The sequence below is a fragment of the Lutjanus erythropterus genome, chromosome 18, assembly GCF_056507025.1.
Source record: "Lutjanus erythropterus isolate fLutEry1 chromosome 18, fLutEry1.hap2, whole genome shotgun sequence".
Lineage (NCBI taxonomy): Eukaryota > Metazoa > Chordata > Actinopteri > Lutjaniformes > Lutjanidae > Lutjanus > Lutjanus erythropterus.
The window spans coordinates 19122086-19149975 of NC_139334.1; the positions used below are offsets into that span (position 1 = coordinate 19122086).

Below are 27890 nucleotides of genomic sequence, written 5' to 3' on the forward strand. Positions count from 1 at the left end.
TGCACACACAACTGTTGTACTCTGCATATGGCAGAGCAGATCTCCATGCATCAATGGCCTGAGTCTTTTTGATTGCATTATTCATTACAATGCAAAGGAAAGCTGAAATAAAATATAAATTAAGGGCGAAAGAAAAATAAAGACAGCCCCTGCTCCCTCAAAGAAGTCAGACTTTCCTACTTTTACACAAGAAGAAAAATCTTACTACCCTCCCCCTTTGAAACGTTTTCCATAGAGTCCCTTATACTAATAAGTTAAAAATGAGTTAAGTGAAATGAGTCTGAAATCTAAGTCATACAATATCCATTTGGCTTGAGTCTAATGGGGACGACATACGAGGAAGCAGCGACCGATGACACCAATTAAATCACAAACCATTGGACCAGTATTAACACATTCATTCAGGAAGCAGAGGAGAGTGGGTGGATAACTTTAGACTTTAGAGACTTGTGAGTTTACTGCTGGAAACCGATTAACAAAAACGCTTTGAATACTGCTCCAGATTGAACCCAGACAGACATACTGCCGTACCTCCTCCAAGTAGATGTTGTCCAGGTCGTACCGGGTGTGCACAGACTCGACCATCCAGCTCTCAGGAGTGTTGAGGTTCAGAGTGAAGAGAGGAGACTGAGGCATGTCCAGGAACTTGGCCATGGGGCCGGGAGAGAAACTGCCATCAGTCTGAAACGCAACCTCTGCCTCCAACACATGACGGTAAAAACTGGGAAAAAAGACAAGACAAAAAAAAAAAACAGACTTTCACTACAGGTGGAGGAGTCATCATCTGGAAGCCTTGAGCCAAAGCAACAAACAGAAAAGATCACCACTGTGGGTTTGTATTGATTTTTACTGTAAAATATCAGATTTTCTAAAAGGAACGTATTGAATGCATTTCCTTCCTCATCAAACATTTACAAAGCCGATTGTTTAATCCAGCTTTGTTTACATCCAAGTTTACTAGCTTGTAGTAGTTTTCTTCCCAGCCTTTGTTGGCGCATTGCAGCACATCTTGGCGTGTTACCACAACCTTTAGATTAGTGGAACAGTGTGAAACTGTTGGCAGGAGTGCACGAGACAAACAGAACAGCGACCCACTCACAGAAAAACAGCTCCAAACCGCTACTAGAAGTACAAAACTCCACCGGGAACCTTTAGTAGTTGACACTGGAAACTTTACTCACCAGCCTTTTTTCCCCCCCAGAGCTTTTAAACAAATAAAACATAATATCAGCAGGCTGAGTGACGCAGTTAAAAAGCTCCAGAGAAAAGGTAGTAAGTCCAAAAAGACAGTATGCCTGTGAAACTGGTTTACAAACTTCTTTTGATCAACTATTTGATTATGGTCTCAGTATTTTTTCCAAGCCAAAATGTCAAACATTTGCAGGTTCCAGCTTCTTAAATGTCAGGATCTGCTGCCTTTCTTTGTCAGTTATGACAGTAAATGAGAAATCTTTGAGTTTTGGACTGTTGGTTAGACAAAACAAGCAATTTGAAAATGTCTACATCCACGTATAGACAGAACAATCAATTATGAAAATAATCTGCAGATTAATAATCATTAGTTGCTGCCCTAGTCCACACACATCCAAACATTTTTCCCTGCTGCAAGAGAAGAGTAATAACCATCGTTTAATGTCTGTGAGCTACATGTCTGTAAACTGTGTAAAAAAGTCTGTGTGACACCGACATCTCAGAAAATGCCTCTGGAATCTGGTATATGAGCTTCTAATAATGCAACTGAGTCACTATGAGTCAGTAAAAACAATAAATGTTTAAACTAAAGAGTGAGCGCTTTCAAATCTAAATTTGACGGATTATAAACGTTGACATATTTCTGGCTTTTCAAAAAAAGAACAGAAGGCTGAAGTGTACAGTGACGCTTAAGTTCAGACCAAAGATTCACACTGAAAGTTTTAGAACGTCGTAGAGAAAGCCTCAGCGGTGTGAAGTGACTCGTCTCAGCTCGACACAGTCTCTACGATGACGTCACCTGCCGCTCAGCTTGTCAAATCGCCAGCGGCTGCCGCGTATTCTGTTTCAACAGCCAATCAGCTCAAAGGGAGGTCAACAGCTAATCCATGTGATTTATGAGATTTTAAATTTCATAACATTTGTATTGTTTCGTATTACTTGTTGAAACAGTGTACAGACGACCTCAGGCATTATTTTTTTTATTATAATCTTCAAAGGGATTATGGATGACTAATTCTGGGACATTTATGTTAAGTGCAGTGTTGATTAATGCGCTCTGTCCCTGGTAATTTTTAATTATTTATAAATTGATTGTTAGGATTTTTAACTATTGGTTAAGGAAAATGCACAAAATTTGCAGCCATAATAAATATAAATAGTTTTGGACAGAAAAGAGAAGATCACCTTATGAATTTATTTCATGTCTACATGACACCAACCTTTAAATTCAAATCGAAATCTGCTTTTGCTCTGCACATCACTCTCTGCTGTTCTCTCTGTCTCACTCTCCTCAACCACACTCTCCCTGCGCACACGCACGCATGCACACACACACGCACACGCACACACACATCTCTTATGTTTTCACTGTTAAATCAATACTAAAAATGCAACTTCAGCGAGTAACTCACCATCACTGTGCTCATTCATATTTGAAGATGCAACAAATTATATCCAGGGACAAAAAAAAAAAAAAAAGAGCCTGACTGGCAGTTAGAACAGAAGTGCAGAGAGTTGTTGCTATGAAGATGATACACCATCTTGTCTAGCTGCATTGGTGTCACATAGCAGGATGTCAGAACGTTGGAGATCAGCGCGTTGCAAGCAGTTGCATGTTTCGACTCGTCTCGTCGCAAATCTTTGGTCTGAACGGGCCTTTAAAGATCTGTAGTTTGGCTGAAGTCTGACAAAGATCAAAGTACTCCGATCACAGAATTTTACAGCATTATGATATTTTAAGGAATCAGTGCCTCTTTTAAAGTAAAACATAAAATATGTACACTGGGAGGATGAATAGTCAACTTTTCGCCAGAGACAGCAGAAAGACCAGAGTGTTGGACACAAACTGATATAACAAGAACCATTTTCTGTCCTCACCTCTTGAGAGGCATCTCTGACAGTTTTGACTGGCAGTTCATGAAGACCCGTAAGTTGACGTTTACCAGCTGCTTCAGAACCTGCAGGTGGCGAGGGGGAGAGATGTTAGAGGGAACAAGAGAGACAGGTTAGAAATAAGCTGTGGACATGTTCAAACTGAGGTCAGGTAAAGTTGTAACCAGTGTCTAAACATAGTTTCATTTTATTTAATGAGTAAAGGAGTGAGGGAAGGGTAGGGGACAGGGAAACAGTTTAATTTTACAATTCTTTCATATAAATAAACCAGTTTAGTGTATGTATAATTTCATTTTTCGATAAATCATTTGAAACTGAAATCAACTGGGCAGATCAGTAAGAAAGACAGAAAAGGCAGCTCACCCAATCCAATGAAAGACCACATTCAACCTACCAATAACAGAGGAGCAAGTTTCTGTGCGTCCCTGGTTACAGGATCCACCACGGCAACAACATCAAAGTACACGTCTCCTTCCTTAGGGCGGATCTTCACAGCACTGTCAAAAATCAGAAAATCAATGGCCAAGTGAAGTAAATACAAACTTGAGAGTTTCAGGGATGTTTCTGCCTTTAGAGGAGACACTAATTTCAAACATTTATTTTGTATTTACAAGAAATTTGAAGGTAAAAATGGCAGAATTCAATAAAGTTTTGATTCAGTATTTTGCAAAAATGCTAAAAGAAAAATCATTGCAAGAATCACCCGACCCTGAAGGAAATTTATGTAAGGTCTCCTCTGTGAATTGAAGAGGGCTGCATGTTTAAATTATGTGCATGTATATTAACTTCACCTGTAGCGGTCATCTGCAAAGCCATATTCTACCCGGGATTCTCCTTTGGGCTGAGAGGAGAGCAGAGCATCCACCTTCATCACAAGGTCGCTGGCTCTGAGAGAAATACATCCATTAAACTTCTACAAAAACTCAACACAAAACTAAAAACCCAAAATTTCACCGTCTGAGAATCCACAGATTTAATTTGGTGGGACATTAAATACCAACCTGTCCTCCTCGGTTCCGAACTGTTGAACTTTGCTTTTGATTCGCTCTCCAGACGTTTTCAGGATGATGCTCTCCAGAAGCAGGAAGTCATCCTGGTTAAACACCTCGTCCTCCTCCAGTGGGCCGATGATCTGGAAATATAAAACAAAAGTATTGATTGTCCTGCTACAGCAACATGAGCACATTGATCCATAAATCCAGACTATATGTGTTTATGATGGGCCCATATTTTCAGTTCTTTAAATCAAAGGTTTTCAAAGTGGGAGGTTGGCTCAGGATGGTTTAAAGGGAGGCTCTGTGACTGCAAGTGAAAAAAATATTACAGTTATCAAAAGGAGATCACAGAACAGCCTAAATGTGTGCAATTTGGTTAAAGAGATAGTTCAGAGTTACACTAGTTTGGGGGATTTTTTTCTGCTTTACCACAGTCAGAAAGTAGAGCCTCTATTCCACTGGCCAAAAAACCCCACAAACATCTGGCTTATATCTTCAGTGGGAATGAGTACAAGCAGCATTCGCTCTCACGCCAAATGACCAAGCAGTAGACACGGGTATTTATTGTCTCCCACTTCAACACAGCAACACAGCAACTGGGTGGACACTCTAATCTCACCCCTTTTCAGCAGAGGCAGTGAAGACTTGTCGTCTCTTTTGGTCCTTTTTCATGCACATGTGTTGCTTCGCTCAGTTTGACTCTGAGCTGTAGGCCAGCACAGCTGAGTTTACACTTGTTTGAAGGTGCACGTAACTGATGACACACTTGTCTTGAGTCGAGCAGGTGTAAAACAGTCGATAAACACAATAACCTTTAAATCCTTTTAAATGTTATGAATTTAGAGGAGGCTGAAGTTAGGCCAAACAGCAATATTAGGCTATTTTGGCTCAATTGTTGTGTGTTTATGGGATCAAATAACATACTCATGATCTCACAGACATCCAGAAACTAAGGGGGGCACATTTTTTCAAGCTTTGTTTGTGGGGAGACCCACAGTCACCCTGAAAACCCCCTGCTTTAAACAATAAGAAACAAGAATGTGACTCACTCTTCCATTACTGATAACAGCTTTCTGTCCTTTCTTCAGTTTGAGCACGTCTCGGCAGTAGGCGGTGTGGGAGAGCAGGAAGTCAAGTTTGGGACCCTCAAACGCATCCTTGAACAATGACACATCCATACCCTGAAGAGAAAAATAGAAAACTTGTAGGCAGCCGGTGACAGAAAATAAAGAGTGAAAACATGGAGTGGTACATGTTGTGATTAAGTCATAAGGTCTGACAAGTGCAAAATGTTTCAACAGCAACAACATAATTACAAGGTTCAAAATCTCATATTTTTCCAGACCTGAAGGTTTCAACAAGTTAAATTTAAGATGTTTTAAGACCATTAATGCAATTTAAGACCTATTTCATGTTCATGCTTTCAGAAAAAGAATGAAGGTTTTAGTGATGTCTATGACTGATGTTTAGCTACCGTCTGTAGTCCACCAGCTGAGTGCGCTCCAATAAATTCTGATCAGGCTGCACATTAGTGGTTATTGGCTCCTTGTTGGTTTCGTTTTGTAGTTGTTACTGTGTGACTGAAGACAAGTTTTTGCCCAAAACACATTTAAAAGGCCCAAAATTGAGATTATTGAATTTGATCATTTTTAAGACTTCACAGACACACTATAGACTCATCTAGACACCTTATAAATTAGATGTCTATTATCCAAACACTATGAAAAACTTTTCAGAAATTCTGATTATATTTTAGAAAAAATAATATATTTATATATATTTTAATTATTTTTGTAACAGAATAGATCCTGGAAATACAACTTTTTCCCATACTTCCAAAGACCTGAAAATTACTTAAATTAAATTCCACATTTCACTATACAGCGCAGAAACTAGGGATGTTAATGATTAATCATTAATCGCTGTTAAGAATTCAACCGATTAAAAATGTATTAATCAATAATTAATTGCACCCAATTTGGCATGGTTTTGTCTGGCACAGCCAGGTGTAAGTGTGTAAGTGAAACTGTTTGTCCACCCTCACCCCGACAGCGAACTCTCCAATGTCGACTCCCTTCTCCAGGGCAGCGGCGGTCTCTTCTTTAGCCATCTTGGTGATGAAGTTCTTGGCGTTGTTGGCAGACTGTGTCTGCATGGCAGCCCAGATCGCTCTGGCCACGGGGCTCGCCTCAGTGGACGGAGCGACGGACGGGTTGTTGATCATCCCCAGTCGGACGTTATTGCTGGTTTTCTGTCGTAGAGCGAGTGAGCGTTAGTGAAGGTTTTGTCATCAATTTTAGAGCAGAATATCAAATTCACTAGCAATAAAAATAAAATGAACACCTAGTGGCATTTGTGAATTCCACTTCTACCTGGAATATTTTTGGGTCAGGATGTTCCTTTTTTAAAATGATACCAGCTATACAGCTACATACTCTAACCTGAATTCTACAGACTGTTAAATAGGAGGGCTAAGAGATACAGCTGAAATTAATATAACAATATTAGTAACAATACACTGATGTTACATTAAAGAAAACATTTGTGAAATAAAACAAAGGAATAGTTCAACATTATAGGAAATACTCTTAGGTTAGATAAAAAAATATGTGGTATATATGAAGATAAATCAGTCTTCAGTCTCTCAGTTCTCTGTCCCATTCAATAACTCAGCACTGCAGAAATCTTGGCATGATTTTTGAGCAAAATCTCAGCTTAGAACAGAACATTACAGTTACCACAAGGAACTTTCATTGTGTGTTTATGTTGGAGGCCCCTTTAGACAAAAGCAGTAGTGTCTGCACTACCATAACCACAAAATATAACATAAAAAATCATCTGAGTAAAAATCTCTTTCTTCTTTTTACCTGGCTAACATACAACTCACTGTATCTTTGCCTGTGAAAATGTAAACACAGGCTTGTTTCATCTGATTTCAGAGAATATCCGACCCAGCGTCAGGCATTAAGAACACGGCCGATATTCTGCAGATGGTGTCGTTTGCTTATGCAGGTCACATAGCGGCAAATTGAGACTGTTTCATAAAACTCAACAGTTTAATCCTGCTTTCATCAAACATTTCAGGGATCAGACCAAATCTTTCTGCCAAAACTCTAAAAACTGTTATTCATGTTTTCACAACTAATCAGTTAGATTACTGTATTTTCCTGCTCTCTGGCATCAGCAAAAAAAATAAAAAATCCCTTTCCCGTCTCCAGCTCGTCCAAAGTTCTGCTGCCAAGATTTTGATTCAGACTAACAAACACGATCACATCACACCGGTACTGTCTTCCTAACACTGACTACCTGTTGACCCTTAGATATTATTGATTATTACAAAGCCGTACAGGCCTATCCCCAAGTTATTTAGCAGATCTTTTAGTGCCCATGTTGCTTCTTGCTATATGAGCTCCTCGGATGAGATCTTCCAAGGTCCAGATTTATACCCAGAGGTGATAGAGCCTTTGCTGGTAGGTTTCCTTGACTGTGGAATGACCTGGCTGAGAAGATCAGGGCTGCAAACTCTGTCTCATCTTCTAAATCACTTTTACAAAAACAAACTCTAGCCTTATCCTATATTTTTTATGGCATTTTAGTTTATTTGCTCTCTGTTTTATTATGTCTTGAGTTTCTCACAAAGACTGAAAATGTTGCTCTGTACAAAGACAAAGGCAATAAAATCCCCCCATCAGCACCTCTAAAGCTCACTAATTAACATGTTATACCATGGTCTCGGGTGAATACTCTTTTCTGATTGGCTGGCAGGTGTGCATTAAAACAGTTTAGCACACACGTAGTCCAGCTCAAGTTTAATCACCATTCAAAATTCATCAGCTACCAGCTACCTAACCAGAGTACTTTAAAGCACACAGCTGTCAAAGCTCATATCACTTCCTGTCTGGAGGCAATGTGAACGAGCAAGCAGCTGATTACTTCAGTTTTCCTAAATGAGGACATCCTAACCTGCTCCGTGTGTCAGCGAACAGGCTGAGCAACATGTCGCTTGCTTGAAAAATCACTTACCCTGGCTGTATTTCAGCAAAGTTTCTCGTACCTCCAACCTATTTCATCTGGTTAAAATCGATGCGACATCCTTGATGTTTCTGTTTCTACTCATCGAAGCGGTCAAAAGGGAGGATGAGAGACTAATTAACTAGAATTAATCCCTGTCATGACAACTGTAAACTTTTTTTTCCATTTTTTGAGTGCACAACTTTCACCAAAAAATCTGTGAATGTTTTATTTCATATTGTTTGGTAAATTACCATGGGGCATGTGGGATAATTGAGTTGTTGATAAATGGTTTGAAGTCACGAGCTTCCACGTCATGCCGTCAGACTGTTTAAAGCACACCTACAAGTTGATTTTCCCTTACATATCTTATTTGTTAAATCCTTACAAAATCAAAAAAACAGGCTAGCTGTTTCCCCACTGTTTCTAGTCCTCATGCTAAGATAACTATCTCCAGTATCAAACTTGTCATTCTCAAGAAAGGAAATACATGTAATTCCCAAAATGTCAAACTATTCCTTTAAATGACATCATGGTCCAGACACTAATGGTCCAGCACGAAGAGCTGATATAAAAAGATTGTTTACCATGTGTCTGATAGCATCATAAAGAAGCTGACGTCCCGAGGGCTTGTCAAAGTCTCCGACCACCCAGAAGGTCACAGGGCGGATGTAGCCATCATCTGACAAGTACAAAGGAAGAAACAGAGACTGTCAGAGTCGGTTACTGAAGTGATGCTGCACAGGCAAACTTATGATGCAAACAAGGCGAGCCGTATTGTTTGTCAGTGAAGCTAAAGTTCAGTAAATTGGGCAAAAATCTATGTGGGTGGCATACTGGGCTGCGAGAAAACAATACATGAAAAAACATGAAAAAGTAACTGCAGTCTTAGTCATGTACTCCAAAAACCTTCAAACTTTTGTCATTTCCAAACCTTAAATCAAACTTTTAATATCTCATTCATGCAGCTGCAACAAATAACACAAAATGAACTGCCATGCTCTCCTAAAGATGGAAGAAACAATGTTAGAACTTAGTGAGCAGTGATTTAACACAGTTTTATTAGTACTTATATTTCAGTCTGTACTACACTATCATCACATGCATAATTAGTAATTTGTGTCCTCTGAGGAATGCAACACAGATGGAGGAATGGTGGTGAATTCACAAACACATCGAAACACTGCCAACAATGTAGTTCACAGAAAAAAAGAGCAAGTGAGGAGGAGGAGAGGGAATAATGAGGAGGAAAAGGGTGATTACCATGCCTGTTGTTGGTGGTCATCCCTGATGCAGGGAAGGATTTTAAAATCACATGAATAAGACGAAGAGGAAGAGGAGGAGGAGGAGAGGACAGAAGGAGAATACATGAAGAGAGAGTTTAGGCTTGAAGGTGACTAAATTATCTTAAGAAAAATGCTTCACAAGCATTCTCCTCCATTCAGGGGTTGTTGTTGTTTTTTATGAGACTGTTTTACCCTTCTTTGTCATGTAGGTCATGCTGTTGGCCACAGCGGTGCTCTTCTCTTTGGTGTCCAGAGTCGAGAAGCGAGCGTAATCATCTACAAAGTGGTTGTCTGCAAAAAGAGGACAAAGGAGTGAACTGCAGATGATATTTTTTTTAAGACTGCCAAGAAACAAATGTGAATATGTACTAGCAGTGGAGCTGCAACAATCAAAAGAAAATTGTTGCCAACTATTTTGACAATCGCATAATTATTTTGAGCAAAACTGTCAAAATTTGCTGGTTCCATGCTGTTAAATGTGAGGTTTCGCTGCTTTTCTTTGTCATTTATGGTAGTAATTGAAGAGAATTTGGATTTTGGACAAGAGAAACAATTTGAAGATGTAACTTTGGGCTCTGGGAAATCATGATGAGCATTTTTTTTACTTTTTTTGACACTTTATAAACTAAAAAAAATGGCAGATAGATAGAAAATGAAAACACACAGTTTTAGTCCTTAATACTGTTGTAAAACAAAGCTGCTGTCTGTATCTCTGTATTCACAATTATATTGTATGTTGGCTTGAAGTTTGTCCTTCTGGCATTTATTCCCCTCATACATATTTGTATGAGCTGAGCTGCAAACAAAATATTTAAAAAAAAATACTGCATAAATACTTTAAGCATGAACTTAAATTCATCAAATAATAATGTATGATTTACAATTGAACCTCATCTTCAAAAAAGACAAAGCGCAAAGTGAGTCTAAATAAAAGCTGTGTAACTGTTCAAGTTGCATGTTTGAGCCTCAGTCAGACCCAGAATCACATGAGGAGTCTGTCCATGACTAGAAGGCGTTTCAGATTGGTAAGTGTTGTTAGCATCTTTTATTTGTTTATGTTGTTTGTTAGTTTGTAACTAGCAGTGGCTGACACGGCTAATGCTAACTCTCGCTCTCTGTATGGACAAGTTGGCTCTGCGCTGAAGGCTTCGGGTTTATCTGCCTGCATTACAGCAACTGGCTTCCAAATTTGTTTCTGTGTCAAATCTAGCTTGCCTGGGGAATGTTTAATCAAAGTGGACAGAGATAAATGTAAAAAACACCTCTCCAGTGACAACCTTTGCACAGACACAAGTCAGAATAGGCAAAGTCCAACATTTGAGGGGACTCAAATATAATAAAAACGTATTTTTGAGTTGGAGGAGGGGATCTTTAAAGTTATTGTTGATGGTGGAAAAATGAGTCAGAATAGCAGAAGTTCAAATTGCATGATTTTTTCTCTTTAAAAATTGGTTGAATATATAATAGGAGGAGGACCAGATGAATACGAAGTTGGTCTGAAGTGTTTATAATTAAAAAAATGAGAGCGCAATCGACAAAATATCAGCCATAAAAGCTCACTGGGTCATATTCTGGAGTTGGATGTTGTGGGTGGAGGTCCATATGAAAATAAAGATAGTCGATTATAAAAAACTCAACTGACAAAAATCTGAAAAGCTGTCTGGCCATTTTGAATGCACACATTAGCCAGACTTTATCCACTTCAGCACTTGTCTGTTAAAATAAATATGAGACATTATTGAGGATGAACCTCACTGAATGCATGCTTTCAAAACCAGCAGGCTGGACTACAGCCGACCCAGACGTCTGCAGCTCGAGAGTTTTATTAGGAACAGGAGAAGAGAACATAAGCTGTCAGTTTCCATATTTATTTTAAAATTCTTTTACTTTTACTTGTTTCTAAAGGACATCATGGTCTTGCTCCAGCATAAATGTCTCACATGCTCACAGTGTATGAACCAGTACGGCCTCTCAGGTCCTCAGGCTCGTGTCTGCCAATTGTTGCAAAGTGCTGGACTAAAACTTTTAGCCTTTTAGCTTTTTGCCTTTATAATCCGAGCTGCTGGAAAAGTCCACCTGAGGATCTGAGGGCAGCTGGAACTGTTTAAATCTTTACATGCAAACTTAAAAGCCTACTTCCTCAGCCTTTCTCTTGATTAAGAACAGCTGCTAAGAGTGACAGTGATTGTTAAGATGATAACAACACAAACTGACAATTATAGCTTGTTAACACTTGGCTTTATGTTGGAAACTGGCAGATTTTTACCTGATTTTATGATTGGAAACTAATGTCTTTGTTAATACTTTTATTATTTCACAGACACTGTCGCACACTCAACATGTGAATTTAAACACGTCTAGGCAAGTATATGTATGGATGATCTATGTGTATGTTTCTAATATGTGGTGTGATGCAGCAGCTTTGAGTCCAAAACAATTTTCCCTGTGAGACAAAGTATATCTTACAGACATTATTAATTTTTATACACTTATTTTATTGCATTTATATTGTACAGTTTTATTGTATTTTACTCATCTTATTTAATTTGATCTGTTATTTAATCATTAACAGTACTGTTCACTGTTCTTGGTTTTATCTGTTTTTATTTTATTTAGTATTTTTAGTCTGTTTTATCCAGTTTTTCGTCTAGGTTCATATTTTGAAGATTTTGCTGACCCCTGTGGACAAAAGTTGTAGTACTTCCACTGCCATAACCACAAAAATTTCTTTTTTTAAACAGCTTACGTAACTTCGCTTGGGAAAATGTTAATATCATCTCTTCCAGTCAGCATACGGCAAATTGTTTCATCTGTTTTCAAGGAGGACATTTGACCTGGTGGCAGGCATTAAAAATAACAATAGCTGATCTTCTCGCTGATGGTCTTTGCTTATGTAGGTCATAGGTCATCGGTTAAAAACTCCTTGTAGTAGCTTTAAGTGCTTTGACTTGCATTAACCTGTATGAAAGGTGCTATAGAAATAACGTTTGATTGAATGCCATTTCCAAAACAGGGACATCCCTCATGAGTACTCACTGGTGTCAGACAGGTCCAGGTACGTTCTGCTGGTGGACAGCACTCTGGGGTTGATGCGAGGAACAACATTGGGCTGATTCATGATAAAGTCCACGACGTCGTGATCTGTAGCCAGCTCACCCTGCGAGCCACACGAACAAATATTCAGGATGTTAATAGAATAATTCAGAGACAGTTACTGCAGAGCCACAAGTGAAGCAGGAAGTTCTCATCTCTGTGCTTTTCATCGTTACAGTCAGAACAAAGGCAGATATCTTAAGATTTAATAGCTTTTCCACTGCAGTCGTTGATGCTTGTGTATCGACTGAAAAGTTTCCCTCCAACAAGTTTGGATTTAAACATTAAAGAGGAGAAAACAAGAGTGATGACTAACAGCGTGCTCAACACTAGAGTTGGTACAGCAACTAAATTAAACATTGCTAACTGCTTTAAGACCTGACAAAACAGGGGCCTTTGAAAAGATCCAATTCAAACATTTGGCTGCTCAGAGTGCTGGAAACACATTAAAACAGGGAAGTACAGCAGATGGCACACTTACAAAGATCAAGCTTAAAAGAAGAAATATTACTCACTACAATCCCAAACAGTGTACTTGTTAAAATGAACAACTCTCTTCCCAAAAACTCATCCACAGCTCCTCTACTCATTTCATTTTTCTTTTAATTAAACTCTCTTGTTTGTAGCAGCTCCAGCAAATTAAAAAACAAACACACACAACAGCACAAGTAAATACACTCATTGGTATTATCGTTGCATCCTCTAAGTATCAGTGAATATGTAACTTGTTTAAATAAGTCTTAATTGATGGGATTAATCTAATTTATGCAGTTAAAAATGCTAAAAAAACTCATGCATTACAATATTTACGCAAAGTGAACAGAGACAGTCAGTAGATATTTTGGGGATTTTGATTCAGCTGCACTGAAAATTGACAAAGCAGAATGTTAACTATCAAATCCATGTATTTAAATATTTTCTGTTATTTAAACTTAATTAAACAATAATGTTCAACCCTGACTTGATATTTAAACCACTTAAAAGGATAGTAAGGTAAAACTCTAAGCAGCTGTCCTCTGCTATAGTTGGTCTATAGTTGGTCTCCGAATGTGCGACTTGTGAGCACAAATCTGTACAAGCAGGCAATAAATAGAGAATACTTGTATGTTTATACTGGGAGATCTGAGAGAAATGTCATTTCAATCCTCTATGTGTCCTGTACATTTGACAGAATTAACAATAAACGTGACTTAGACAAAAATCGCTTCCTTCAAAGCCACCACACTCCTTTGGCAAAAACAGTAATTTTACACAACATGTGAGTTGCTGGTCTACCGCTGCCTCAATTTTTCAGTTTATTTGTATTATTGTATGACTGAACTAACTGTTTAAAACACACAAGTCAAACAATAACACGAACAAACTAACAGATGAAGGCAGCAGTACATCAGCAACTCCCCTGTTCTGCGAGGTAAAATGATTTTTGCCAAAAGAGTTTCCCAGCGGTTTCTTATCAGAAAAGGCTGTCTGACAGCAGGGTAAAGTGATGGAAATATTCTAAATATAGCGCACACTTGAACTGACATTGATTTTCGTGGCTAAATACATTTTGCTGCTGACCCTGTCTACAGCAGTACACTGCTTAGCTTTCTACAGCCTTCTACTCCTGCTGCTTCTGCAAACGTGTTGTGCAGCTGCATGCTGACCACCATCTACTGCAGGTAACACACTGACTATGGATCAGTGCCTCATACAACTATGCTTCAAAAAAAACTATTCCTTTAATAAAACAATATTGTTCAATTATGATGCGAACCCCACTTCAAGACTGTGTATCACAGTGTGTGTTGCTCTGACTGACCAGGTAGACGGCTCTCTGGTAGAATGAGGTGGTCTCCAGGATCTTTTGCATGGTGACCGTCTCCAGTTCATCTGGGTCCAGCTGCTCACGCTGGTACGGTATGCCATTGTACATGACCACCGGCAGCGGGCCCACCCCTGTCTGCTCATAGTACGCCCGCCCTTCCTAAAAGAGGAGATGAGAAGAGAGATGTTACTTCAACTTGCATCAGCCTTTAACCACTTCAAAAACATCGCTAGAGTAGAGTGAGACTATCTTTAGCAGGTTCAACTATTGCAACAGTCTTTTTTTAGGTTTACCTCCAAAAAAAGCTCATGTGCAGCTATAACTTATGTAAATTGCTTCCAGAGTTCAAAGGTAAAGAAATATTTAAACATTACACCTGTTGTCAAGGCTCTTTATTGTCTTTCAGTAAATTGCAGAACTGATTTTACAATACCAATCCCTTGCTGTACTAGAACCGAAAGCCATTTCTGATATATTTTCACCATATGAAGTTTCAATTCAATTCAAGCAAGTTAAAAAGGAACATACAATCAATACATAGAAAGATAATACATTAAGCAACAAAGTGGGTTTGGGTTTCAAGATAAAAAGTAATAAACAGGAATAAAAGAACATGACACGCAGACTTAGAAAATGCTAAAAACACAAAACAAACAACTGTACCGAAGCCAGGCAGTGGCCACACGTGCAGGACACAATCCCCAACAGCTGATTGGTTACCTGACGTGGTTCAGCAGGGATGCTGCATTTTATTCCACTATACATACCAGAAATGATGGATGATCCTAAGCGATGACTAACTAAACCTAAAATCTAACTATCTATTGCTCTCATTATAAAAGGAGCTAACTTGACACTACAAAAGAGCTCTTCTAAAGTTCATAAATTAACAGTTGGGCTGTCAAAATGGCCAAAAATGACCTTAATATTCCTCCAAATAAAACACAGATCCAAATCATTTGAATATCTGCTCTTACACATCACACCCATAAGAGGGCAAACCACAACAAGAGAGATAGCTAACTGTAAAGGTATATTTATTTCAACATAAACATATCTTTGAAAACACCTACATACTTGCACATTACAAAACAAACAAATTAAATTATGTCCTGCACTGCAAAACTTAAATTAAAGATTTATTTTCAATAAATGAAAGAAATGTGCTGTGACTTCTGTAATGCCGCACAATCTGTGCTTTTTTCACCCCCACGATAAAATATTTATTTTCACAATTAAATCTCTGCTTTTTCTTTTTCAATTCATTTATGTAAACAAATGTAGAATGTTAACTAATTATAATCTAGAATACTGACAGCCCTTCATCTCACGTCATTAGATTTTAGTTTTACATCTTATGAATTCTTAATGTTAAGCTAAACTTTAATCTTGGTATCAATGTGGTATCATTCTTGTCATCTATCTCTCAAGGAAGAAACACAACTAAGCATATTTCCTGAAACTGACTGACAATACCCACAAAATTATGTTAACAATTTACTACAGTGACATCACAATCAGCCCCTCTCACCTTCCTGCTGCTGTCGTAGCTGGAGTCGGCTCCCAGGACGCTGCTGACCTCCACGTAGGGGAACCTTTTCTCCAGCACTTTCACCACGTCTCCAACGCTCAACTTTCCACCGATGGGTACCCGGTTAAACATCTGCAAGGAAATAAATCAAGAAAAGATGAGGGTATGGAAAATTTAGGGAGAGCAGTTATCAGGCAGAGGTGACAACAGTAACCAGAGTTAACACTGTTTTACAATGACATATTTCAAAGGGCTTTTCAAGCACTTTTTGAGGACAGATTATTTAAAAATTAAGGGCCAATAATTCACATAACGGAAACAAACTGGCAGTGTACCAGCGTAACCCTGCTATAGTACTATAGTATTAGTACTACAGTAAGACTTGGCTTACTTTAATTAGATGGTTTGGTTTACTTTAATTAGATGTAGAAATATATCACCAGGCACCATCAGGATTGAAACTTCGCCAGATTAATGTATAAATATAGACCCAAATATAAGACTTGATTTTTATCATTAAACTGTGCAGCAAATTGCAAGCAACAAATCCGTGAATCACTGTGTAATTGTGGCCTACATGGAGGGTGATACATGGGAAGAAATGGTATCAATCTCAGAGGTCTAGATCTATAAAAATGGTATCATAGGTGAATTTTGAGATGACGGAGCAAACAGGGCCAAATTCAGAGATTCCTGCAGGCTAAATCCAGGCACTTTTAAGATCCTGCAAGCACTTTCAAGTATTTTTCAGACCGATGGAAACCTTAAGTAACACAAATTTAAATAGGTGTTTTAAGAAGAAGCTGGTCTTCGTCCGTGAAAGATCAACTCACCGAGATGACGGCGTCAAAAGCGCTCTGACTGTCCACCTCATCGCTGATGTAGTTGTAGGCTCGGACCAGCGCCACACCTGCGTCCTGCATGCCGTCTATGTCATCTTCATCTGACACCACAAACACCAGGCCGATCCTAAAACACACACACACACAGACCAAATAAAGTTTCAACAGTTAAAATGCAGAGTGTGTGCTGTGTGCTTCATCAGTATTCAAACAAACTGACCATCCCAAGATGCCTCATGCAGGGAGGTATCAAAGGTCCTCCAAACCTGCCTGACAAAACTCCTAAATTAAAATGGATTTTAACTACACGCTCCAACTGACTGCAACTGGCCTGCAGCGTCTTTTTGGATTTTTCCGGTTTTCGCACCAACTGTGGAGCAATAAAAAACGTTTTTTTCTTAAAATATCCTTATACGGATATGACTCATACTTATCAGAAAATACATTCAATGTCTAATATCTTAGGAATCTATTTTAAAAGTAACTAAAATATCCTCGTCTTGTCTCTTGATGATTTTTTATCCCTGATGACACAAATACCAACCTGAGTGGGATGTTGTTGGCATAAAACATCTCTGCAACACTGAGCAGCTCAGCAGCGTTCTCCTGAGTCGGGTCCAGAATAATCACCTGCAACACACAAACACAAACACACACACACACACACAAACACACGTATGTTAGTATTTGTCACGAGGATTCAGATCATTTCAAATTGATTAATCGGGAATGGACGAACCAGATTGTGGAAGTTCTTGCGGATCTGCCTGATGACTCCAGGGAAGGTCGGCCTGAGCAGCTCCTGCACGTTGTAAGGCCACGAGCTGTACCTGTGGTCCGTCTCCAAGTTGTTAATCCACTGAAAATGAAAAGGGAATTGAAGAGGAAATGTTTGAAAGGAGCAGCCTGAGCCCAACAGCAGATCGGTGCCAGTAAGAAAATTACATTTTACCGCTGCTGGCTGAAAGCTGTGGCTGAAACTAACAATTATTTTCATTGTGTATTAATCTTTTTTTTTTTATCTTTTTCAGTTAAGAAATTAATTGTTTTTGTCTGTGTAAGTCCAGGTTGATTTGGCTTTCAAATTACAGACTGGGACCTGAGAATACTTGTTTTTTTTGTTTTTTTTTTTTACATTTATTACAGTATTTAAATACAGTTTTGTGGTGCCTTTGAGTGTTTCCACTTTCTGCAGCTTTACACTAATATTCCACTACAATTTACTTGGTAACTTATTATTAACTTATTATTAAGATATTTTGCTGACGAACAAAGCAAAATATAATGAACAAATACACCTATAGGCTAACATGTATAGTTTTTGGCTTAGAAAAGACTCTCACCAGCTACCAGGCAGTATGTAAAGTAAATAACCTGAGCCCCATCTTTACCAGCTGCAACATTTAACACATTAATACATCAATTACTATAATCTCATAGTATAATATACTGCATTCTGAGTACTTTTATTTTTGTTTTGTTGTATTGGTAGTTTTTCTTAAAATCCACCTCTTCTATTATTGTTGATTGATTTTCTGTCAGTTGAGTGATCTATCAACTAATCATTTCACCACTACCGAACCCCCCCCACCCCAAAAAGCTATGAAAATGTGATTTCTTCTTGACTTCATCACTGACCAAAGCTGCAAGCATAAATTAGACATAAATTTGAGCTTAAGATACAGTTCTTAAAAACAACCTGTTTGTTTGCAGGAATATTTGAGACAATTCTCTCATTTTCATACCTAAAAAGCTGCATTATAGAATTTCAGCACCTCCACGTTTTGGGAACAACACTGAAAATCACCACTGCTTAATAAAGGGGCGCAAATGTTGTTGAAAAGGATGCTGGTTCTGTGATTTCTTACGCTGATGGCGGGGTTGCGGATGTCGACAGCGTAGTCAGAATCAGACGGCTGGACGTTGAGCTTCAGGATGTCGTGGATGTAGGGCGTCTCAATGTGCAGAGAGCGCAGACCCTCCATCACCCTCGCCTCACTGCGCAGCACCTCGAACACACTACAAGCAACAAGGAGCAGAAGTCAGAGCGTGGTCATCTATAGTGGGTGTGTATTTATGTTTAAGTGAGAATGAAGATGACCACAGAAGTAGCAACATGACTGCTAGCATAAAATTTTGCATGAGAGAGATGTACATGTACACCTTGGGCTTATTATGTGCAAATCAGATTTTAAAAATATCATTTAAACATCAACACTATCAAATTTAAAGCTGAAATGAATGAGTACGACATTAGTGAACTGAATTAAACAATTTGCCGATTTTGATTTTATATAGACTTTTATTTACCATTTATTGAAATTTTGTGGTACATAATCAGCAGCTCATTTGCCTTTTGTCTCAATGTTTCTAACCGTGACAGTTGCAAGACAGTCTTATTTATTGTGTCAACGTCTTTCTGCAGCATGTAACTACCTCTGCATGGAGGCATAACATCCAGGTTATAATCGGTTGAAGGGGACCTGCTCTGTTTAATGTAGGGAGCCTAATAGGATGTGCTGTAGTCTGTGAATTTATCAGGATAAGAATGTTAAGAATTTGAAACGCGACTGAATATAAATGTTTTAAATGTTTAATTTCACAGGTTACAAAAGGTTGATGAAATGCAAATGAGAGTGCGAGTTAGAAATAGAACTAAAGAGATGTTACACAGCAGATGAATTGAATGATAACATACTGCATGTTAATATATAACTGATTCTGTGTGTGTGCGTGTGCATGTCTACCTAAAGATGTCTTGTGTGTCCAGATCTATATGAAGCCCGTTGATGAACAGGGCTGAATCCCCAGGCTGCAGGCCGAGAGTCCCTTTGAAAAACTGCGGAGAGAAAAACGTCAACGTGACTAAACATCCTGTTCACATCAAACTCAGAAACTCCCCCATTCAACTCCAGCTGAGCAGATCACCACACTGCATAGCAGGTAACGTCAAACCCGGCCATCGCGTAGTCAATTATCTTGTAAAACTAGAGGCAACAGTCGACACAAAGCTGTAACAAGGCCTGTCGTCAAGTCCAAACAAGCTGTGACAGCTCTGTTTAAAATCAGTCTGTTTAGAGCAATCAAACCCTGCGCTAAACAAATCTAATTATTAGAGAAAGGGTGTGTGTGCACGACAGTGAGAATTTGTGTGTGTGTTTGTGTGTCTGTACAGGCAAAAAGGAAAGCTCAAAGTCGTTCTGGCGCAGTCAAATCTCATTACAGAAAGACAAAGACGTCAGATTAATCATACTCCAGACACTGCAATTACAACAAGACATGATTAACACAAATATTGTTCATCCCACTTAAACAATGTGTGTGTGTGTGTGTGTGTGTGTGTGTGTGTGTGTGTGTGTGTGTGTGTGTGTGTGTGTGCGAGAAATGTCTGCGTGCAAGTGCATGTGTCCAAACTGCTTCAATCAATAATCATTTCTCGCTGCAGGACTCAGTGCGCCTGCCGAATGAATCACCGATTCAGTAATTAGGACGTTTGCTGCTCACCCCCACCACCCACCCAAACTCCTGTCTGCACACCAAGATAATGTGAGCACAGCTTGAGGAGGGAGGGAGGGTGAGGAGGCGGGAGGGATGAAGGGATGGAGGGAGGGAGGAGTGAAAAGATATTTGACAAGAAAAAGGGATGATTACCTATTCCATTAGCGGAGCAAAGCCAAACACATTGTCAGAAATTGAATGCTTTTCAAGTCAGATGTTGTTTACAATTTATCACATAATAAAAAGGTGAGAGGAAAGAAACAAAAACAGGAAGGGCAATTCTCAATTTGAGATATTTCCCTAAAGACAGCAGCTAGGAGGCTGAGCGGTTGTGCCTGTGGCTGTGTGCAATAATGCTACCTGCTTTTCTTTATTTTGTCTCCTTTATTGGATTAGATTGGTAAACAGCTAAAGCTAAATTATCCCTGACCGCTGGACAACACAGTCAGCAGGAAGGGAGAAGACAAGTACCGGCAGGCTGGATTAAGACAAAACAGAGGAATAAAAGAGGATGACTCAGTGGCCAGGTTTCCATCCAAATGCAGCATAAATTTGAAGCAAGTTTACAGAAAATCAACAGAAGAAAACGTCATTTCATCATCCCCGATCACTGTCTAATACAAGGCAAAGAATGCCCCAAAATACTATAATTAAAGGGTAGATCCATTTTTTGGTTTTAATATCTTTCCGTAGCTTCCCAGTTGTGTTCCCTATGTATGCAAATGCAAACAATCAGTACAAAGTATAGTCCAAAAATGTTTCCCCACTTGACTTGATGTACATTTCTGCATGATGATGCATATAAACCTCCTAGTTTGAAGGTACAGCATGCAATTCTGGAGAAAGACTGTGGATTTTTGGGCCAACCGAAACTTTAGGTTGGTGTTTGAGAACCTTGGATTGGGAATGAGACTCAACAATCAAGTATTTTTTGAGGGAGGGGAGGGGAGGGGAGAGCATGAGCAGTCTAACCTACATTGCCTCTATTTCCTAACAGCTAAGTGGGAGTTTCCATTTAGATATCACAGAAAACAACACAGATTATAGCTCTTAAAAAAAAAAGACAATAACGTGCAATTGCAAATCTGAACAGTAAACCATGGTAGAAATTGAACTCTCAATATGAACAATAAGTAAAAACACATACAATCATAATGTACTGAAGATGAATAAAGAAAAGAAGAAAAGGTGAAACGTACATCTTTCCACATCCACTCCACTAACTCTGAGACAAATACAATATTTCTCTTCTAAGCTTCTTGTGGCCAATATCTCTGCACCAGTAATCAGGCTCTAACAGTTAGGCTGTAGGTGATAAAGCTGGCAGTATTATTTGTATCATTATCAACAAATTCCACAAAAACACCAAAACTAACAATTTGTCAATCCTATTAACAATAATTGTCTGTGTAGCCAAATTAGGGATGGACAATCTGATGATTTTTAGTTTGCGATTTAAGACTTACAATCGACTTTTCAGACAAACTGTAAAGATCATAGATACTTCTTGACACAAACTTCACATAAGCTCATTAACTAGCGGATCCATGCTACTTGAACAAACCAATTAAGTGATGCAGCCAAGTAAATGGCCGAGAGGACGAATTAACTCTCGTGGCGTTCCAGAGAATGGAGGGATAACATTTTGTTTGGTAAGGCGTCTTTTAAATGTTAGTGTTGTTGTTGCTTTTATTGCAAGACTAGGATGTTTTAGAAAATTACTTCACCATTTTTTAAATAAACTAAATAACATGTCTGTGACCCATTATTTAAGATTTATGTCTTCGGTAGGAAAGGACTGGCTTGGGCCGAGAGCCACAGACAGAGTGGGAAAGAGATGAGCCAGTCTCATCTCAAAATGATAATCTATTGGGTGTTTTCATTGTATTAAAAAGTGACAGAAGGAGTGCTAAAGTGGATTGATAGATGAAAAACTAAGATGACTGGACAAACTAACATGTACCTTTTGGTTCTCGCCGATCTCTCTGCGGATGTCAGAGTTGACCACAGTTTTAGTGATGGACCTGTGAGGAGAAAAGGGCAGACCTGAACTTTAAAACTGCAGACTTGTCAATATCTGTCCAAACCAAAATGTCTTATTGTAGCTACAGTTTGTGTGTATGCGTTTCTTCTTTACCTGGCTTTGGTGGGGAAGTTCTGACTGAGGTCTTTCATGACGTTGAGGGCATCGACAGCGGGAGCAGCGAGAATGCGAGCAGCTGTCTGGAAACTCAGATCTACAAAAGAAAAGGTGGGTGGATGGGTAGGTAGGCAAGGAGGGCGAAAAAATGGGAGAGAGGTGATTGGACAAAGGCAGAGACGAGATGAGGAAACACACAAGAGGGTACAGAGACAGAGAAACACACAGAGAGAGAAAGTTTCAACAAAATAAAATCACTATGAGCAATTGTCTGTACTGAGTCTGTAGTCTTTGTGAATAAACTCACAAAGACGGAGCACTTGAAGCCGTGGGTTTGACTCCCGCCTAAAGCCTGCATGTCAAACCCCAACTGTCTCTCCTCCTTTCCTGTCTTGACTTCAGCTGTCCTATCTAAAACAAGGGCATAAAGGCCCCAACACATACATATATATATTTTAATGTCAGATAAACTATATTCTTCTCTGTACAGTAAGTGATACCCTGGGGTGGTTAGACCAACTCTTCATAGCATTTAGACATAAATAACACTATTCAGGCTGAATCCAACGTGTCATAAACTTCTTCATGTCTGCTGATTATTGTCGGTCACAAGGGCGGTTTATCGGCACATTAACACCAACAACTGGACTTGTGTTGCGCACTAGACTGTGGTGAATTGTGGGATATACTTGGCTCTGAATAGCGCTTTGAAGCCGCATTAGGAAAAGTGCGACTCAAGTGTGGGTTAAGTGCACCACGTGTTGGGGTTTTTCCAATGTGGGACAAACTTGTCTGCTACTAGGGCTGCAATGAACAGTTTGAAACCTTGAAGCTTCGAAGCTTCGTTCATAGCATGATGCCTGATGCGCATCTCATCCTGAGGGGGGGACATGAATGTCTGAGCAAAATTTCACAGCAATCAATCCATTAATTGTTGAGAAATTTCATTCTGGACCAAGCGATCTACTGCCCAACTGACATTGCCATCCCTAGAGCCATGTTGCTAGCATGGCTGAAAAAGTCATCAGTTAAGCTAATTAACATATTAATTAGCAAATAATTCCATGTTAACATGCTTGTCTTCACATCTGAGGCATTAATTAAAACTATCTCAACGCATCAAACGGATTTAAGGCAGGATTAAGAATGAACATATATGTGTGTGAAGACATTCGTTAGAAGCTTGGAAAGAGGAGGAAGAAGAAGAGGGGTGTAGTGAGGATTATTTCAGTGCAGTGAGCATCTCTGTAATGGTGTTGTAGCCTGTGCGATTATTAGCCCCTGGAGGTCTCCTTCTCTTTGTAAACAGGCTGAGCTAATGAGCCCCAGCGGGGTAGAAGATAAAGACAGACGCCCACATGACAGTCTGACAGTCAGGCTCAACCGACGCTCTCATCCCCTCACATCCCTTATTCACCACAATCAAAGCAGCCTCATGCTTTCATCCTGACCACACCTAATGATAGCAGTGGTTAATGCATGCAAGTCAGACAGACATATATATAGTCCAGAAAAGTGACAAAACATGTATAAAATGGACAGAAAAGTGGACTCAATTCAAAAGCACAACACAATTACATCTCTTAGAAAAGTGTGTTTAAATACGTAATGCAAGAGATGATGTAACCCTAATCAATAATGCTTTTATGTTGCAGCAGACGATGCTCTCATATCTTCAAGATATTATGGCTCACATGTATCAAGAGGACACTGATCGACCTCGCTCATTGATTACAGAATAAGACGGATAATTTTCTGCCGCAACTTTGATTCACAGATGGAATGATCTCACCGTTAAAGCAACCAAAGCCGATATTAGTTCGGGTTTATTTATTTACGATCGATGCATTACTAGAATAAATCAAACTAATGAAATAACGGCATTGACAGCGCATCTACAACAGCAATGCAAATTCTCTCGCTGGGATTAGTTAACTTTCAGTGATTACAAGACAACCATTTTCACACAAAGGAAAATCAAAGCTTAACACATACAGTAAAGTCTCACAATGCATTGTTAGAGTTAAATTATATAAATGTTGCCTTTATATACATTTCATTCTACATCAAGGGGATCATGTTTCTGCTTATTTTAATTAGTTTCCTGCTCAATTAACACCTTACGACACAATTTCCCCCCTTTTCTCTTGAGTACCTTTAAGGTTGTTAAAATCCAATTATTCCATAATGTCTGACACTATCATATATTCTGCATAAGCTTATTGCAGCTCTTCATTTAACTATGTGAGAGAAATATTCAGTGTTTGGTGAATCATTTTATACACATTTTAAAGTATTCAGAACAATAAAACACATCACTGCTCAATTAAATATACTTGCTGACAAATCCTTACGTGGTCTGACTGGTAGTTATTTGGTTGCTAATGTTAGCTGCTATAAGATAATATTAGCTAGAGTTAAATATATATATTACTGTACAACAAAACAGACAAACCAAATGCTGACTCTAGATAGGACCAGTCACATTTTGCCCATGATTTGTAGCAAGCATAGTTTCTCCTACATGCTCAATACGGAGGGTGACATGAGGTGTTTGCAATCTGCAAGCTCATCACTAGATGCTTCTAAACTCTACATACTGATCCTGCTGGGATCTGTAAAATGTTTCACCAGATTTATGTGAAATCATAAGGACAGATGAACCTCTTCGGGTCAAGAAACAATTGATTATATCTTTGATGGGGATGAAGATCTGGGATTTTCTGCCATTAGATAATTATCTTTTGTCAACTGCAGTGGTTGACTAATGGACACAGAGTTCAGTCCGAGTCCTGAGGGCGTATTTACGGGATCATAAAATCGATTCCCTCACAATGCAAGTGACAAGAATAATACCTGCAGGCGTTAACAGCAAGCTCAAGTGTGTGGAGCATGTTCAGACAGCCTCACAGTTTATTTTCATTAGCTTGTCAAGATGCTGGCTCTGTCAGTTTTACATATGTTCCACTCTACTGTCAACTGTCTATTAAGTGCAATACTTTACAACTGAAGTATAAACTCATATTCCTTGCATGGTTTGTATCTACATATCCCCATCATGTTAACAGAAAGTGGAGGAACAGTACAGAAAGTTTCCTGACCTCCTCAGTTACAGTTTCTATACCTGTCAAGCTTTTCATTCTTGCAACGGACATATGCAGTTTATGATGATAACGGTGGCAGATTTAACACTGAAATTGGCAGTCATTTTTGAAACATTCGGTCTTCAATTCCACAAAGAAATAAACAAAAGCAGCCTTTCATTTCTAGCTGACAACCGTAGATTTTGTCGGCTAAAAAGATGACTCTCGTTAGCAGATTTCATAAGTGTAGCTAGCTAATGCTTAAACTGCTTGAGTTAGTTGAGAAGTCTGTCTCCCACTGACTTTTTAATGTTCCCATCTTAAACATTTTAAAATGAAAACATGCTAAAAAAGGTCTCAAATATGTAAAGTTACTTACTGACTGCATACATGAACAAGCCACAATTTTGGCAAATGCAGTGGTTTGGCTGGAGGTAACATTGATGCAGATAATAAGCTAGTTAGCTGGATATGCTAATGTTTTCATCTTACGTTTGAGCAGATAAAGTTTGATCCATTCCACACACAGTTTGCGCTTATGTTTTAGGTTTTTAAAAGACTACAAAAAAAAAGACACCACCTTCGAAACTTGAGACAATGAGTATCGCTCTTCTTAGAGCCCCATGCACACCGCTTCAACAAGTAGAGAAATACAAAGCATGTTGGGCCTGAAGTGCCTGGTTACGCTGGTTATTCTTAATTTAAAAGATAGACTCTATGGTATCAAACATGCATCTGTGGACAAGCGCCGGATGCTGCAAGTAGACGGGTGGAGGGAAATAAAAATACTGTGATTTGATTTCCATTCAGTTTTACTAAGTTCAATCAATATTCTATTTAATACTGAAATTGGGGCATCCCTATGAGTTAGTTGCTAAGATATGATTGGACAGCTGCTAGGAGGAGGGGTTTATCAAAAACTCAGTAATTGGGAGAAGAGACCCACCTTGCATTTGCCAGACTTTCAGCGGTGCCATTTCATTGGTGCTTTCTACCAAATGTTTCCTCAGCTCCTTTAACTGTTCTTTCAGCTCTGGGTAGAGGGTCCTGGTGAGAGAACAACAGACAAAACAGACAGAGTGTGAGTGCATCTACAAGAATGAGGTGTCAGATTTGTTTATTTTCAGGTTAGTTTGTCAGAGATAAAAGGCTACATGGTCAGTGCTTTGAGGCTAGGAACCACAGTATAAAAGAAGAAGAAGAAAAAGGCTTGGCTGGTGTGAGCGTGGTGCAGTTCCTGGAGCTGATCCAAGCTTTGAATTTTTATCATGGCCTGACACAAAGTCACTCACTTCAGTTTGCCAAAAAGAAATCCCTGGACCTCGTCCACTGGATCATTCTCTCCGATCACTGTAGCATTCACCTCCGCCCCTGAAACCACAATCAATTAACTCGTTATTCACATCAGGACTCCTGTGGGATTACACCATCGTGGGCATGTGTGCATCGATACTGTGTGTGTGCGCGTGTGCACCTTGGACTTGTGTGTCGTCCTTTGCCTTGTACTCCTGACTTTTGATAGCCAGCTCCACTCCGTAGCCAGACAGATAGACTTTCTTTCCACTTGGTTTCTGGAGGAGAGAGACGGAGGAAGAAACATTGTAAAAAGATGAGAGCGTTTGTCAGATTCTTTGACAGCATTCAAGCTGTTTGACTGATTTTATTGCCGCTACACTGATGTTTCCAATCCATATACAACTAAGTAAGCAGAAAAAATGTTGCCCAAGTGGCTTCTGTTGTTGCAAACGGCTCCATCAACGCCTTTGTATTCATCTTCATCTCTGCTGTCTCACTTGCATTACAAACACATGTGCTGTCCGACTACTTTGACAGCTTTCAAGTACAGACAACCAGCTGTTGCTCGCTAAGTGCTGAAGACACTAACTGTATCCTGATTGGCCCCGGAGCTTTTGAAGTAAAAAGGAAAAGCGTTAAGTGTTACAACCTCTCTGGTGCCCAGGACCTCATGCCTAACCGACAGATGGTGAGAATAATTTTGCATAATTACAAGGGAAAAAACTTCTCGACTGTATTTGCATGTGAGAGAAGAAGCAATCCAACTTCAGTTTGACATGATAAATTGGAGAGGTACTTTTCATCCCAGGTGAAAATGAGGCGCCCAATTAAACCGCAGTTTTTTACGATAGGGATAACTGAAAACTATCTCAAAGATAGAGCTGTTAAATCAACACCCTGCCTCATGTTCATACAGATACATATAGCATATTCACTTGGGGGGGGAAGCTGTGCAGGACTACTACTCCACATAACAGCAGCTGTAGATTGAGAGGAGAGCATCCCCCTAACGAAACTTTGAGATTTAACCTGACAGACACTGGCTAGGTCTCAGAAATGTTTCACAAATTTTAACCAACTTTTGAGGAAATTGGCACAAGATGAAGCTAATGGATGCTTGTTTTAACTCATTACTGTTATGTTATTCTTAGGAGTTGGCTCATTGAGATCTTCTCCAGCCAGATAACCATTGCAGAAGAAGAGGGCACAACAAGATGAATGGAA

The 27890-nt window shown here is 39.2% G+C and overlaps 1 protein-coding gene across 2 annotated transcripts in view; it reads right to left on the reverse strand.

Annotated features, from left to right (window-relative positions):
• The window catches only part of uggt1 (UDP-glucose glycoprotein glucosyltransferase 1), a 51083-nt gene that overhangs the window by 17248 nt on the left and 5945 nt on the right, over nt 1-27890 (reverse strand). The window contains exons 7-29 of one of the 2 annotated variants that reach the window (XM_084741781.1): nt 26845-26941; nt 26663-26741; nt 26317-26417; nt 22285-22384; nt 22111-22171; nt 19397-19488; nt 18518-18668; nt 17389-17508; nt 17194-17279; nt 16641-16776; nt 15808-15939; nt 14271-14435; nt 12413-12533; nt 9569-9667; nt 9354-9377; nt 8678-8772; nt 6124-6330; nt 5129-5260; nt 4086-4216; nt 3876-3971; nt 3479-3581; nt 3070-3149; nt 532-721 (exon numbers count right to left, since the gene is read on the reverse strand). In XM_084741781.1, coding sequence (XP_084597907.1) covers nt 532-721; nt 3070-3149; nt 3479-3581; nt 3876-3971; nt 4086-4216; nt 5129-5260; nt 6124-6330; nt 8678-8772; nt 9354-9377; nt 9569-9667; nt 12413-12533; nt 14271-14435; nt 15808-15939; nt 16641-16776; nt 17194-17279; nt 17389-17508; nt 18518-18668; nt 19397-19488; nt 22111-22171; nt 22285-22384; nt 26317-26417; nt 26663-26741; nt 26845-26941 — 2598 coding nt within the window. The remainder of the gene's footprint in view (nt 1-531; nt 722-3069; nt 3150-3478; nt 3582-3875; nt 3972-4085; nt 4217-5128; nt 5261-6123; nt 6331-8677; nt 8773-9353; nt 9378-9568; nt 9668-12412; nt 12534-14270; nt 14436-15807; nt 15940-16640; nt 16777-17193; nt 17280-17388; nt 17509-18517; nt 18669-19396; nt 19489-22110; nt 22172-22284; nt 22385-26316; nt 26418-26662; nt 26742-26844; nt 26942-27890) is intronic. The other variant, XM_084741782.1, reaches the window with a different exon arrangement.